This window comes from Natator depressus, chromosome 27, assembly GCF_965152275.1.
Source record: "Natator depressus isolate rNatDep1 chromosome 27, rNatDep2.hap1, whole genome shotgun sequence".
NCBI classification, from domain to species: Eukaryota; Metazoa; Chordata; order Testudines; family Cheloniidae; genus Natator; species Natator depressus.
Window position 1 is genome coordinate 11581224 of NC_134260.1, and position 13653 is coordinate 11594876.

At 60.2% G+C, this 13653-nt stretch overlaps 1 protein-coding gene across 16 annotated transcripts in view; it reads right to left on the bottom strand.

The window, feature by feature from the left end:
• SRCIN1 (SRC kinase signaling inhibitor 1) overlaps positions 1–13653 on the bottom strand; it is a 180503-nt gene that overhangs the window by 21975 nt on the left and 144875 nt on the right. For all 16 annotated transcript variants that reach the window (XM_074940902.1, XM_074940901.1, XM_074940899.1 and 13 more), the window contains 9 exons: positions 13181–13274; positions 10817–11646; positions 9110–9202; positions 7957–8000; positions 6885–7063; positions 4785–4960; positions 4227–4348; positions 1382–1529; positions 110–410 (listed from right to left, as the gene is read on the bottom strand). In XM_074940902.1, the coding sequence (XP_074797003.1) occupies positions 110–410; positions 1382–1529; positions 4227–4348; positions 4785–4960; positions 6885–7063; positions 7957–8000; positions 9110–9202; positions 10817–11646; positions 13181–13274 (1987 nt within the window). The remainder of the gene's footprint in view (positions 1–109; positions 411–1381; positions 1530–4226; positions 4349–4784; positions 4961–6884; positions 7064–7956; positions 8001–9109; positions 9203–10816; positions 11647–13180; positions 13275–13653) is intronic.

Here is a 13653-nt window from a genome sequence, read left to right on the forward strand (position 1 = left end):
CAGCCTTGGCCTGCAGGCCTGGGAACCCTGGCTTGAACCTCTCCTGGGTGTGCGACAGGCCAGACAACACAGCAGAAGTGCCAGGCTCCCCCCCAACCCCGGCTCTCACCTCTACAGACACGGCCTTGTCCACGCTCCTCCTGCCGGGAGTCTCGGGGCCTGTCTGGGTCTTGGCCGGCACCATCTCCGGAGCTCGGGAGGGGTTATTGCTCTTAGTGAGTTGCGGGGGACCATGCCCAAAGCCCGGTGTGCCCAGGGTATCTGTGGAGGCGGTCAGGTCATGGAGGTTCATCGGGGGGCTGGTGGGGACCTCGAAATCCAGACCCTTGCTGAAATCGGTCTCTGGCGCCACCTTCTTCGGGGACTGGCTCAGGTTGTTGGACTGAGCCCACATGCTCTCATCCACTTGCCTGCCAATGGAACAGAGAGTTCAGAGGTCCCTGTGGGGGGCTGGGGAGGTGGCGGGTTAGGGGGGGCAGCTGCGCAGCCAGGAAGTGGTGTAAGCTATTGCCAAACACATTTTCAACCACTTCGAACAGTTCAGTGTTGGTCGATAAGTTTATCAACCACCACCAAATAATGGAACATTTTCAGTTTTCAAAACAAAATTTTAACCCGAAAAAGGTTTTTCAACCCCCTCCCCCCACCTGTTGGGTTTGGGGTTTTTTTTGTTTTTGTTTTTGTCAAACGTACCCAAAAAATTTCACACTTGCAAACTCAATTGAAATTTCCCACCAGGACTAAATCATCCTTTCCCAGGCAGCACTAATGATAATTGTTTGTATTCCATTAATTACTGGCGCACCTAGAGGCTGTAATGAGCACCCATTGTGTTAGGTGCTGTACAAACCCAGAACAAAAAGGCAGCCCTTGCCCCAAGGAGCTTTCACTCGAAGACGAAAGACAACGGGCGGATAGAGACAGACGGGCAGCTCAAGGGACCTGTGAGATTATTCTGATTGGTGCATGGAGAGACTCCAGGTGTTGAGGTGCCCAAATCCCTTGGAGGGTCTGAGCCCAGCTGCCCAAGCACCGTCAGGTGCAGGCCTCAGGGCAGAGGACGACAAGCGGCTGTGGGCATGATTACAGGGAGCACCTCCCATGCCTGAGAGAGCAGGAAGCGGCTGGCTGGGAAATTTGACAAAGGGGTGACTAAGAATGGGATCATTGATGGAGCGGAGAAAGGAACCAGACCTCTCCCTCTGCCCCAGCAGGGATCAGGGCCCAGGGAGCCAGGACCCACCCTGGGGTGTGATGGAAGGGACTCCCCTGTGGATCCGGGCTGGGAGCGCACACCAGGATCTGGGCCCAGGGAGCTGGGACCTACCCTGGGGGTGGGATAGCAGGATACCCCTGGGGATCCGGGCTGGAAGGGGCTCACCTGCGGATCTGGGTGAGGGTGTCTGTCACCGTCTTGCAGCGCTTCAGCAGGCCGTCCAGCCGGTGCGGCTCCTCCTTGAGGAACTTCACGGCCTCCACCTCCACCCGGAGCACCACCCGCATCTTGCTCTGCAGGCTGGGGAAGTGAGCTGGGGCGGGGGAGGCGCAGGGTCAGAGCAGGCCCAGGGAGGGCTGGGCAAGACCCTCCTCTCCCGGCTGCACAGGAATGCAAAGCCCTGCACCCAGAGACACACCCGGCTCTGCCGTGCCCATGTCTGCCTGGCACAGCTGGGAGGAGGTGGCTGGGAGAACTTAGGGGAAAAACCTCCTCCACTTCCGTCCTAGGAGAAAAGCCCCCGTGATTGCAGAGGGGCAACTCATGGGCACTCCCCGTGCAGGCAGACCCAGCCACAGCCCCTAACACAGGCACACCCGGCCAAAGCACCACACCACGCACTCGCAGGGCCAGAGAACCGTGCCACGCACTCGCAGGGCCGGAGCACCCTCTGCCTACTCACACAGGGTTTCTGTAATTCCGGGTTTCCCTGAACACGACCTCTTTTTTGGCCCTCCAATCTCCGTCCGGGCAGATTTTTGACATAGGGACAAAGGTCCGTGATTTTTCCTCACTCGTTCTTTTCCCTCGCCATCAGAGCTGGGCAGCTGGAGAGCAGCAGCTACTGGCTGGGCGCCCAGCTCTGAAGGCCGCCCCGCCGCCTTGCAGCAACGCAGAAGTAAGGGGGGCCTGGTATGGTATTGCCATAGAAACTGTACCCCCCGCCTGCCCGTGGCAGTGTCCTCTCTTTGGGACCTTGAAATATGGTAACCTAGAGAGGTGAAAATACCAGTGCTTCTGGGTCTAGTGCTTCCTTGCTGCTTTCTCTCTCTGCTGCCCTGATCTTTCTCCTGCTTCCCACCCCCACACCCAGACCCAGCCAAACCCCCACCAGCCACACAGTTCAGATACTTGGGCAGCCTCCCACGGGCCTTTGTTATGGGTGGAGGCTCCTGTTTGTTACGTTCACCCTGAGCACAGGGCGGCTGTTACACCCCCTCTGCTCACTGCGCTGTTTGTACACTCTCTTTCTCGCTGTTCCGGCCGGGCTGTTCAGAGCTGTCACTGCTTTCAGGGTGATGGGTGGAGCTAGTGTTAGAGGCTGGGTCAAACCTGGTTGAAAGTGGGCAGCCGTAACTTGTTATCTGCACTTGAGGGAGGGGGGCACCCGCCACGGGCACGGGGAGCCTTGACCAAGGATGTGCAGCAAGTCGGTGGCAGGGCCAGGATTAGAACTCAGGGGGCTCCTGGCTCCCTGGCTTGTGCTCCCCGCATTCGCTCTGGCTGCTGGCCACGTTCAGCAACCGCGTGACAGGCGGGGGTGATGGGGAAGGGGCGCTCTCCCTGATTGATCTAAAGGCCAGGCCAAGCCCAGCCCCGTGTCTGCTGTCTGTCCACATGTACCTCCTCTGACTCCATCACCCCCATGCCCTCTGCAGCTCTTCACGCACCTATACGGAGCATCTGGCTTGGCTCCCAGAAGCACAAACTCTGCCATGTTCTATGCTAAATGGGGGGAGGGGGACTCCAGCCCAGAGATTGGACATGGCAGCGGGTGTGGAAGGCTGAGCGCAGCCCCCTGGAGGTGGGGGTGGCCAAGGCAGGGCCCCAAGCACCATGAGCTGTCAGATCCACTCAGGCAGCATCTCCGGCACTCACTCTCTGACAGCTAGCAGAGCAAACAGGGACTCCGCCACGCAGGCAGTCATGTGGGAGAGCCGCAAACACACCGGCAGGCATGCATCCACGCAAATGCACAGCAACACACAATCCAGACACGTGCAACCAGCCCACAGCCCAAATACATGCAAACATGCAACCCAGAGATGTGCAAACACGCAGGTAGCACATCACCCAAACATGCAGGCAACACGCCACCCAAACACAGGCTGGCAACATGCAACCTGAATACATACAAACACTTGCAAGAATGCAGGAAACTGCAACCTGCAAACTTGCAAGCATATGCAAACACACATGCATGCACACACACACACGCTCACGCAACCCAAATACATACAAACATATGATACAAGCACCTGAACACACCAACGCAGGGAGACACACACAAACCCAGACATGCAGATACACCTACAACCCAGACACATACAACTCCCAAATCCATGACTCACACAGCCAAAAACTTACACACCTGGTAAACATCTGGTTCACACATGGGACATATGCAAACTTCCACATGTGTGCAATTACAGGGTCACGTCTGCCAGCTCCAAACCACAAGCCAACCCCACAATAAAATCAAAGGTCCCAACGCCTCAAGGGTGAAGCTTTGAAAGCTGCCTTAGGGGGTTGGATGGACGGTTCTCATAGATTCCACTGGGGATGCAAATTTCACCCTAAAAGCACACCGAGTACATGTGGACACAGAAACACCTGTAACTGTCGGCACATATGCCCCTGGGCACACGCACGCGCTCACAGTAAAGCAGACCTAGCGTCCCATATAAACTCAAACAACAAGTGTGCATGCAAACATATACACAAACCATCCTGAATACTGATCCCGGGCACACACAGGTCTCCAGGGCTGCCCCGCACCCACCTCCACACAATCACAGAAATGGAGGGCGGGAAGCCACCCAGCCCCCCGACACTGAGGCAGGACCAAGCAAACCTAGGCCATCCCCTGACGGGTGCAATTGAGTGCGCTTGGATAGCATTCAGGGGTGCAAGGTAATCCCTCCCACGATCCTACCAGCCCCCCAGACCTACGCACTCCTGGAGCCTCCCCCCCCGCTACCGCCCTCTCCTCTCGCCAGCCCCCTCTCACCCTTCAGTTCTGTCAGCGTCTCCCCCAGCTGTTTCAGCACCACGGCCTTCTCCTCCAGCTCCTGCACAGGGACGAGCCGGTGATTGTCCTTCTGAATCTTCTCCACCGACTTCTCCAGGTCGCTGTAAGCACACCGTGCGAATGTCACTCCCCCGTCCTCCGGGAAGGGTCCCAATGCTGGAGGGCAGGGGAGCAGCTGGGCTGGATCGGTGAGTGCGGGCAGGGCCCCCAGGGCACGCACGCAAGCCTAGCAGCTCAGGCCCTGGGCAGTTTTCCCCTTGGGCCGTTAGCAGCTCTGGTACCTATTCAGGATCATGCACCGGCACGAAGGCCAACCAGGGGCCTCTCCAAACTGGCCCATTGGTGCTATGGCCAATTTATACCAGCTGTGGGGAGCTGGCCCAACAGACTTTAATTCCCAGAGCTATCCCCAGGCCCTCTTGGAGAAGGCAGAGAGCCACAGACAGAGCCAGGGACGGGCACTGGGCGCCCCGCCCCACCAGCGACGGGCACTGGGCGCCCTGCCCCACCAGCGACGGACTGCAATCCCGCCCTCACTTTAACTGCTGGGTGATTAGCTCTTCCTCATTCAGGTAGCGGAGCCGCTCCTCCTCCACCAGGCTGCGCTGGCGCTGCAGGGGGTCCTCCTGCTTGCGCATGGTGTCCGTCACCCGCACGCTGATCTCCGTCTCCGTCCGCCGCAGCATCGTCTTCACTGTCTCCTGGTTCTGCAGCTGTGAGGCCAGAGAGGCGGCGGGGAGGGGGGGACAGAGACGGGAGGGGAAGGCGTGAACTGGGGATACATCAGGGAGCAAGAGGAAACAGAAAAGCCGACCGATTCTGTCCCCCTCCCCTACACAGATCCAAACACCCAGAAAGGCAATGCAGGGCAGGGGGAGCCAGGACTCCTGGGTTCTATTCCCACTTCTAGCCGGGAGTGTGATCTAGTGGTTAGAGCAAGGGACTGGGAGCCAGGACCCCTAGGTTCTACTCCCAGTCTTTCCTAGTAGAACAGGAGACAGGGAGCGCCCATTTGCACATAGGAGGGTGAAGGGTCAGGGGGGATTCAAGGCTGCCTGGGAACCTGGGGGTCTGCCACCCAGCTGCCAAGTGCCCTGCCAGCACAAGCTGGGGATGAGGGGGGATTCCCCGGGGCCATGTGTGTGAGGTGCTGACCCCAGCTCTGGGGATAACATGAGGCTGTCGCTCCCTGGCTGAGAATGTGGTGGTGGCACTGAGGGGCACAAGTCGATTACACATTACCCCTCAGCATGACAGGTGGGTGCAGACATGGTGGGGGGCTCACCAGGGATCCCCTTTTCCTCTGTCCCACTGGAGAGCAACCAACCACCCTTCGTCACGACTACCAGGCTGGCTCCTGTGTCCACCCATGGGTCAGCTTAAAAATCAAAAAGCTGACAAAGATGGTTCCCCAACCCCACCACTCTGCGTGCTTTCCCCGGGCAAAGCTGCCAGGCTCAGCCCCTCTGGTTCGCCTGGCAATCCTGGCTGTGGCAGGGTCTGCCAAGGAGGGTCAGGGCGAGACAGACGCAGGGGCGGGTGTATGTGGCACAGGCTGGACTTGGAGCTCTGACATACATCCCCAGGAATCTGGCCGATTGATGGAAGGAGCCGGGCCTTGGGAGGGCGTCAGCCATTCCCAGTCCACCTGTCTGAACCGCTTCCCCCTCCCCCATCTCCGCAGCGCCAGCCGGAACCGCCCCTCCCCCCAAATCTGTCACTGGTAATTAGCTTTGGAGCTAGACAAGGCCAAGAAAAGCTGAACCTGGCCACCGAGATCCCTGGCTCCTGATGGGGAGTTGCCATCTGCCTGGCCGTGCAGTGCCAGGGCAAGCACCGCTCAGCAGGAAGGGTGGGATTCTGGTGCAAGCTGCGGGAGGGGGTACGAGCTAGCAGGGGCAGAGGAGGGGAACGGGGTGCAGGGGGGGCCCGGCTGTGGATGTCGGGGAACGCTGCTCTGCTACCCCAGATCTTAACTGTACATGTAACAGCCAATCCACCCTTTGCCAACCAACCAACGCGCCTTTGCTCTGCTCCAGGCCAAGAAGCGGGGCTGAGTCCAAACCCTGACTGGCGAACGGGCTGCAGAGCCTTCTGCCCCCGCAGCTCCAGTTCTCATCCCGCCCAGCCCCACCGGGGCTATTGCCACGGGACGGCTCTTTGGTGGCCTACGGGCGTGGGCGGGTCTCAGGCTGGTTCCCATATCACCAGCACCACGGGCGTAGAAGGTGGTTTCGGACAAGAGGCTGAGGATACAAGGGGACGTGGAGGCCAAGCTGCCCCCTTAGGGTCTGTCTGCACTGTGACAAAGGGGTGCTCTTACCTCGGGTTCAAAGAGCAGAGAAGACACCGCAGCGTGAATGAGGGGGAGCCTGGGGTTAAAGCCAAGTGGCCGGATCTTCACTGCTATTTGAACCCGAGTTAAGACCACACCTTGTTTTGCAGCGTAGGCCTGACTTGGGGGGTCCGTTAGCCGACTGGGCCTTTCCTGCCTGCGGGTGACCTTCCCCACACCCTGCCACCCAGCCAGTGGGGCCAGGAGCTCTGTGCTAGGAGGCAAGGCAGGACTCTGATGGCCCTGAGCCGCACATGCCCCGATGAGAGCCGGCGGGCTCGCTCCCGGATGGCTCCCCTCACCTGCAGCTTCTTCAGCTGCTGCAGCTGGTTGCGGAGGTCGCTGGCGTTCTGCTGCAGGTCGTGGAGGTGGAGCTGCATGTGCAGGCGGGTGATGGCCGTCGGCTGCCCGGCCGGGGTGCTGGTGGCGGAGGGGTGCGAGGGGGCAGGGATCGGCGTCCCCGAGCAGCTCCGACTGGCGGCTGAGAGCAAGAACAGAGCAGGACAGCCAATGAAGTGCTAAGTCCAGGGAAGGCTCCCATCCCTTCTCCCTCATTCTCTGCCCCCCTCTCCTCCCCAGCCTAGACATGCACGGTGCTTTTGATCCAGAGGGGAGGCCCTACAGAAATATAAGTCACCCCACCTTGATCTCCCTTCCAGAGCCCAGATCCCAGTGTGAGCTCATTCCCACCGGTCCCCTCCGGCAAGAGACACCCCAAGCCGTGGCTGGGTCTGCAAACCTGGTTCTCCCACCTTCCACAGAACCCGCTTCCCCCTCCTGGCCCTCCGGCTAAACCCAGCCCCGTTGCTGCCTAAAGGCGGGTGGGTTTGGTGCTCAGAATTGTACCCTGAGACCAGGCAGCAGGAAGCCAACTGCCAAGGAGCCCCTAGAAACAGAATCACCCAAACACTCACCTGGGCGCTCCCAGTGCGGGCAAGGGGGTGATTGTCGAGCACCGAGCGAGGAAAGCACTGCTGTGCGTGGGGCCGGGATGGTGGGGGAGGAGCTGCTGTGCGTGGGGCCAGGCCGGTGCGGGAGGAGCTGCTATGTGGGGGTGGGGCCAGGCTGGTGGGGCGGGGATGGGCCAAGCTTCCTGGGTCTTTCTGTGGAGCTGCTCAGTGGCTCCCTCAGAAACCACTTTCCTCACTGCAGTGAGGGGCAGAGGGCAGAGACCCATCCTCGAGGGCTGACGCCACCTGCCCAGGAGGGGGAGCCCTGGAGGCCCCTCCTGCATGCTCCTGGAGCCCAAAGTCCCACGCCAGCTACCCCAATGGCGGCTCCATGGCCCCGGGAGTGGGAGGACCCAGTGCACCAGCACCTCCTGCAGGCGGAGCTTGGGGCTGCGGCTCCCGTCGCTCCCACCCAATCACTTACGTGCTGACGGAGGTGTCCCTCCGTTGGTGGCGTCCGTCTTCTCACTGCATGGAGGGGAGGGCGGCGGGTGAGAGCGGGTTAAACAGTCCCAGCCCCAGCCCAGAAGAGCCGGCAAAGCGGGGAGGCCACCGAGCTAAGCCACGAGCAGGGGAGGAGGTGCCCGGAGAAGGACGTTAACTGAGACGCGTTGGGGTCATGCTGCCCCCTCCCAATCTCCCCCCTCGAACAGCCCCAAAGAGAGACCTCGCCTCTCCCTTCCCAAGCTGAGTATGCTGGGGTTCCCCTGGGCCGTGAGGCCTTGAGTGGGGGGAGCCAGTGAGATTTGCAGCTGCTCCGAGGCCCCTTTGCACTGTTAGAACTTCCTGCACCAGTCCAAATGTCCATGAGCACCGGGCCCGCTGGGCACCACGAGCCGGTGGAACTCACTGCCACAAGATAGCGGCCCAGAGCTTAGCAAGGACTGAGCGAGTCCAGGGAGAACAAGACTCTCCAGAGTTGGAGAAATACACAGTGAAAGGACAGGACCCCAAGAGCTTTGGAAGGGCTGTCGATGCTCCTGGCTCAGAGCGGGAGCCAGCCTCCACCAAACGGGGTGGTAGGAAGAGGCTGGCTGGGCCAAAGTTGCTCTGTAGGGGGAATCTGGAACCTTGCTCGGCAGTAGCTGGTGCTGGGCCACATAGACCACGGGCGTGGTCCTTACTGCCATTCCTAAGAGCCTATCACAGGCCTGGTCCCCGGGCCCTGCTCTGCTGTCAGCACTGGCGAGCCCAGTGGGTGCGATCGGCAGCGATGGGGCTGCCCAGGGGAGCAGGGATCAGGGCCTCGTTTGCAGACAGTCCATGTGTCTGGGGCGCTATCCCCACTGCCCTGGAGAATTTGTTGGGGCCCGCCGGGGATGAGAGCGATGCTCCGCGCCCTTGGGTTTCCTCTCTGCAGCCGCATCACGGGGCGGGGCTTAAAGCCTCCAATCCCCACGTGCTTCCATTGAATGACACTGCGTTCCCGTAAAATAGCCCCCGGCGCCCCCTACAGGACGTTGCGGGATGTAGCTCGGGGCCACTGGTGAGATCGCCAGGAAAGCCCGGGTCATGGCCAACCTGCCACCTGTCCCACGCTGGGGCAAGATCAGGGGCTTCCTGCCCCCCTTCCTTACCTGGGGGTCTCGCCCTCGGAGCCCCGGAGCAGCGCGCTCTGCACCAGCCCTGTCAGGCTGGCAATCTGCTTCTCCATGGCTTCCATCCGTTCCCTTTGGGGGGCAGGGAGGGAAAAGAGCTGTATTAGATCCAGGCTCCAGCAGACGGGACCCTCCAGGGCCTGGTATCTGCAGGGGAGGCCAAGGGCCTATGGACTCCAGGGTCCTGGCCTTGCCAGGAGGACGCCCCATCTGGATCCATACCCCCCTCAGCGTTTGAACCCTGTTGGGAGTCTCAGGGCCAGACCCTCGTCTGGTGTAGATCAGTGGAGCTCCCTTGAGGTCAATTCCCTCCTCGTGCCCATGCGCGCCGGCCAGGGATCCGATCCTCCATCTCTCTCTCTCTGCTCCAGCCTCCCACCACCGTCCCTGGCAGTAGAGACCGGGCAATATTTAAAGAGGGATCTCACCCCTCAGGCTGTCCCTGAGGGCCTTTTCTTTCTTTGAGCCTCTTTCTCCCCTGTCAGGGCCCTGGGTGGCCTGTGAATAATGAGTCCATTTGAGGCCCACAGCCGCTTGCCGGTACAGCAGCCCGTGACGGGACAGCACTGCTAATTCCATCGACCTTTGCTGTCTGCCTACATCCTCCCCCTCTCATTTCCTCCCACGTCTTTCTCCCCCTGGACAGCTCCCTAATGACTCCCCCCACCCTCCCCTGACAGCCCAGCTCACGGCCCTGGAAACAACAAATGAGACCATCATTGCTTGGGAGATGAAGAGACAGGCACAGAGATGAAAGGCAAGATAATGGGTTATTTCCATACCAGCTACCTGCCCTGTATGCAGCTTTCTCTGCTGCACCGGCAGGGTTACAATGGGGGCTCTGGCTTTTTGTACACGGGCTGGGGAAGACAGAATCTCTCCCTCTTTTACGGGGCCCCTAGCCTCACAGTGCTTGATGAGCTGGGATAGGGACACGTTGCCAGGGAAACCGAGGCACAGAGTGATAAGGGGCCAGGATTCCAAGGGGGTACATATACACAGCCGTGGGAGCAGCCTCCGTCCCATCCTGGTACACAGACGCATGCCAGCGTGCTGCAAAGAGCAGTGTGGACAACCCGGCGGAACTGCCTGGCTTGTTCCCACCTCAGGCCCTGACTACGCAGCTCCGTGGGTGCTGAGCTGTCTTGCAGACGTGGCCATCAGCATCACAATGGGAGCTGAGGGGTAGCAAAGCTCCAGCTCAGAGTGACACAGGGTGCCCGTGAAAAGCCAGGCACTGGACTCAGGTCTCCTGAATCCCAGCCCAGTGCCTTATCCACAAGACCATCCTCCCTCCTCGTCATCCCACTGAAGTTTTTCTCTACAAAGTGGCACCAAGAGGTGACCCAGATTCCCCCACCTCCATAACCTGCCTGATGCATTAGCCAAGGTCCAACAGCAGGAAAGACTCAAGAAAAAGAACCCAGGAGTCCTGAGGCCCAGTCCCCAGCTCAAACATCTCTATCACTGGATCATACTCTAGTGCTGAGAGCCAATTACTGCATCTCAGGACTCCTGGGTTCTAATTCCCGTCTCTGCCACTGCTGTGTGACTGTCACCTCTCTGTGACTCAGTTTCCCCACCTGGAAGAGGGGGATCCCAACCTGACCGACATGGCAAACCCAGGAGTCAGTCTACTCGTCCCATCGTTCCTGGGAAGCTGCCGATCCAAGCCCAGCTCCTTACCTTGTTTCCGTATCCTTGGCGGGCACAGGAGGGCTGAACCCTGACAGGGGTCGATCCCCAGGGCCTGGGAAGAGTTCGGGGGGGCCCGAGGAGCTGGGGTTCCGGGGCTTGCTGACGGGGCTCTCCATGAAGACTGAGGAGCAGGAGTCTTTGCGGAAGGACTGGCGGACGGGCGAGGACCTGCTGGATGGCCCCGAGTAGGGGCTGTGAGGGCTCTGCCCCTGCTGGACGTCCACCAGCCGGCCGTCGGCCATCTTCTGCGGCGAGGACGGGGGCATGCGGAAGCCGAGGCTGGGCCCGTAGGTGTCACTGTAGATCTGGGCGTTGGGCTTGTACAGGCTGTCCTCCAGCTCCGTCTGCAGGGCAGCCGCCGAGTAGGTGCTGAGGGAGCGGACCGAGCCCCGTTTGTAGAGCCCCCCGGCGTAGGCAAAGGGGTCACCCATGCCGGCCAGGGACTGCGTGGAGGTGATGCTGAGCCGGCCCTCGTGCACCATGCCGTAGGGGTCAGCGTACAGCCCCTCGTTCTTCACCAGCACCATGTTCTTGCTGGCCAGGTCTTCGTCCGGCTTGACGTCCCGGCGCTCCAGGATGGCGCTGGGGCTGGGCGACACGCCCGGGGCGGGCGGCAGGTTGGAGAGGCGCTCGCCGTGGTGCACGGGGCTGCCGGCGTAGGAGGGCGGGCGCCCGCCACTGTAGGACATGCGGGAGCGGGACGGGGAGGAAGACTGGAGCACTGGCGGAGGGGAGCCGGAGGTGAGGTGGGAAGCTGGGGACATGGTGTTCAGCCGGCGGGTGGGGGATGACTCCCTGGAGGTATAAACCATCTCCCGCTGCAGGGAAGAGAGAAGTGCCACCGAGGCTGTAAGCACTCACCCCTCTTGCGGGGCAAGCCCCAGGCCCACCATCTGGGGCAGCCTTGCCGGGGAGGAACCCTTCCAGAGCGGGGCCTGGAGACTCCCAAAAAGGGGTTGTTCGTCGGATTGCCGAGACCAGCTGCCTTTGGGTGTGTGTTGCACATGCATGTGACAATACCTCTCTCCTCCCTGCAGGGGGAGCACCTCTGCTGTACCCCCATTCTCCCTGGTGACCCCCCTAGATGTGCTGGTGGTTCATATTTCATACACTGAGCTGCGGCAGGTGATGGTCACTTGCACTTGGGGTGGTTTAGAAGGCAGATGGGACTGGGCAGACACAGGACAGGAGGGCGGGGATACCAACACTGCCTAGCTCCCTCCTCTCCACCGCAGCCCATAGCACGGGGCCAAGTGCCAGTAGCACAGAAAGGGCCCGATCCTCTGTTGCCAGCCGCAGGATGGCCATGTCTTGCCCCCCCTTTGCACTAGTGTAAAGGGCTGTGCAGGGGGCAGGGCAATGGAGAACCAGGCCTAGAGTCTGTAGTATGGGGGTGATCTTGCGTGTGCGCGTGCACACACACACACAGAGACTCTCACACACATTGCTGCTTCTTGCATAAGCAACTGGGATTGGAGGGTGGGGGTTAACGGAGGGGAGCCCTACGGGGCGTGAGCTGCTTTTTTGTAAACATCGATGCTTTCAAACACACACACACACACACACGGAGGCGCGTGCTGTCAGCAGAGCCAAATAATCACCCCCCACACACACACACACACCCCATTACACACACACACCCATACACACATGCACTGTGAAATCAGAAGACACTGCCACAGGGACTTAGAGCCCAGGGAAGATCACACAAAGTGGGGAGGGTCAGTAGAGGCAGCAGTGGCCAGAAGGCAGATCCTGGAGTAAACCCAGAACCCCTCACCCACTCCTGGCAAGACCAGAACGCCAGATCCCAGTGCAAGCCCAGCCTTCCCTCCCCACTCCTAGGATGAGACTGGAATGCCGGATCCCGGGGCAAACCCAACCCCTGAAGAACCAGCCCCCCTCTTGGCCCTCACCCTGATGCACCCCAGAAATGAAGATCAGCAGCATCCCACACGCCCGGGCAAATTGCAGCTCCCTCGCTCTCTCTCCAGGAGCACAACAATTTGCTGATTAATACCCTAATCAGCATCTTTATGACTCCACTGCCAGGGCTCAGACCATCCAATCTCCTAAAGCAACCCATAACAGCGCTGCAGCTGGGGCTGACAAATGGGAGCCCATAACTCCTTCCACAAATATACCCAGGCACCAGTGTCCCCCTAGCTCCCCCCCCTCCCCCCCCCGCCCCCGCTCTCACACAAGCAAGGTTTGTCTGTGTGTGCGCGTGTGCATTTGCTGACACCATTCTTCCCTGGCCCCATGGAAATGGGGTACTTCTTCCCCCTCCCAGATGGAAAAGTTGCGACAGCCTCTCCCTGGGACAGCCCCCTTCATCTGCCCTCTCCTTACCCTCAGGTCCCCATTGGTGATGTGCGAGGCTGGGAAGGAGGCGTAGAGGGGCTCTTTGCGGTAGATTTTGATGATGCTTCTGTCCTGGATGTCCCTGAAAGAGAAGGCAAAGCAGTGAGCTGGGCACCCCAATGGCAGTGCGGATTGCTAGCCCCTGGATAGCTCCAGCCCCTGGACCACCGGCAGCAGCCCTCTCGCTCCGTGCTAAAATGAGAGTAAACAAATCTCACACATCAGAACGTCCGTCTGCTGCGGGGTCAGGGAGGGATGGGCCACACTGGACGATCAGCCAGGGCATGTGCACAAAAAAGAGGAGTTCCCCTTGCATCTGGGAATTGGCCGAGGCTGATTCATCCTGCCAAACACACTGGCGCTGTCACCATGCAGGGAGCAAACCTGAGTCGGAATTCTGAGCCCACCTGGAAGAGAATCTCTGTCTACCCCCCCACCTCGGCCCCACTGAGGGCGCCTGC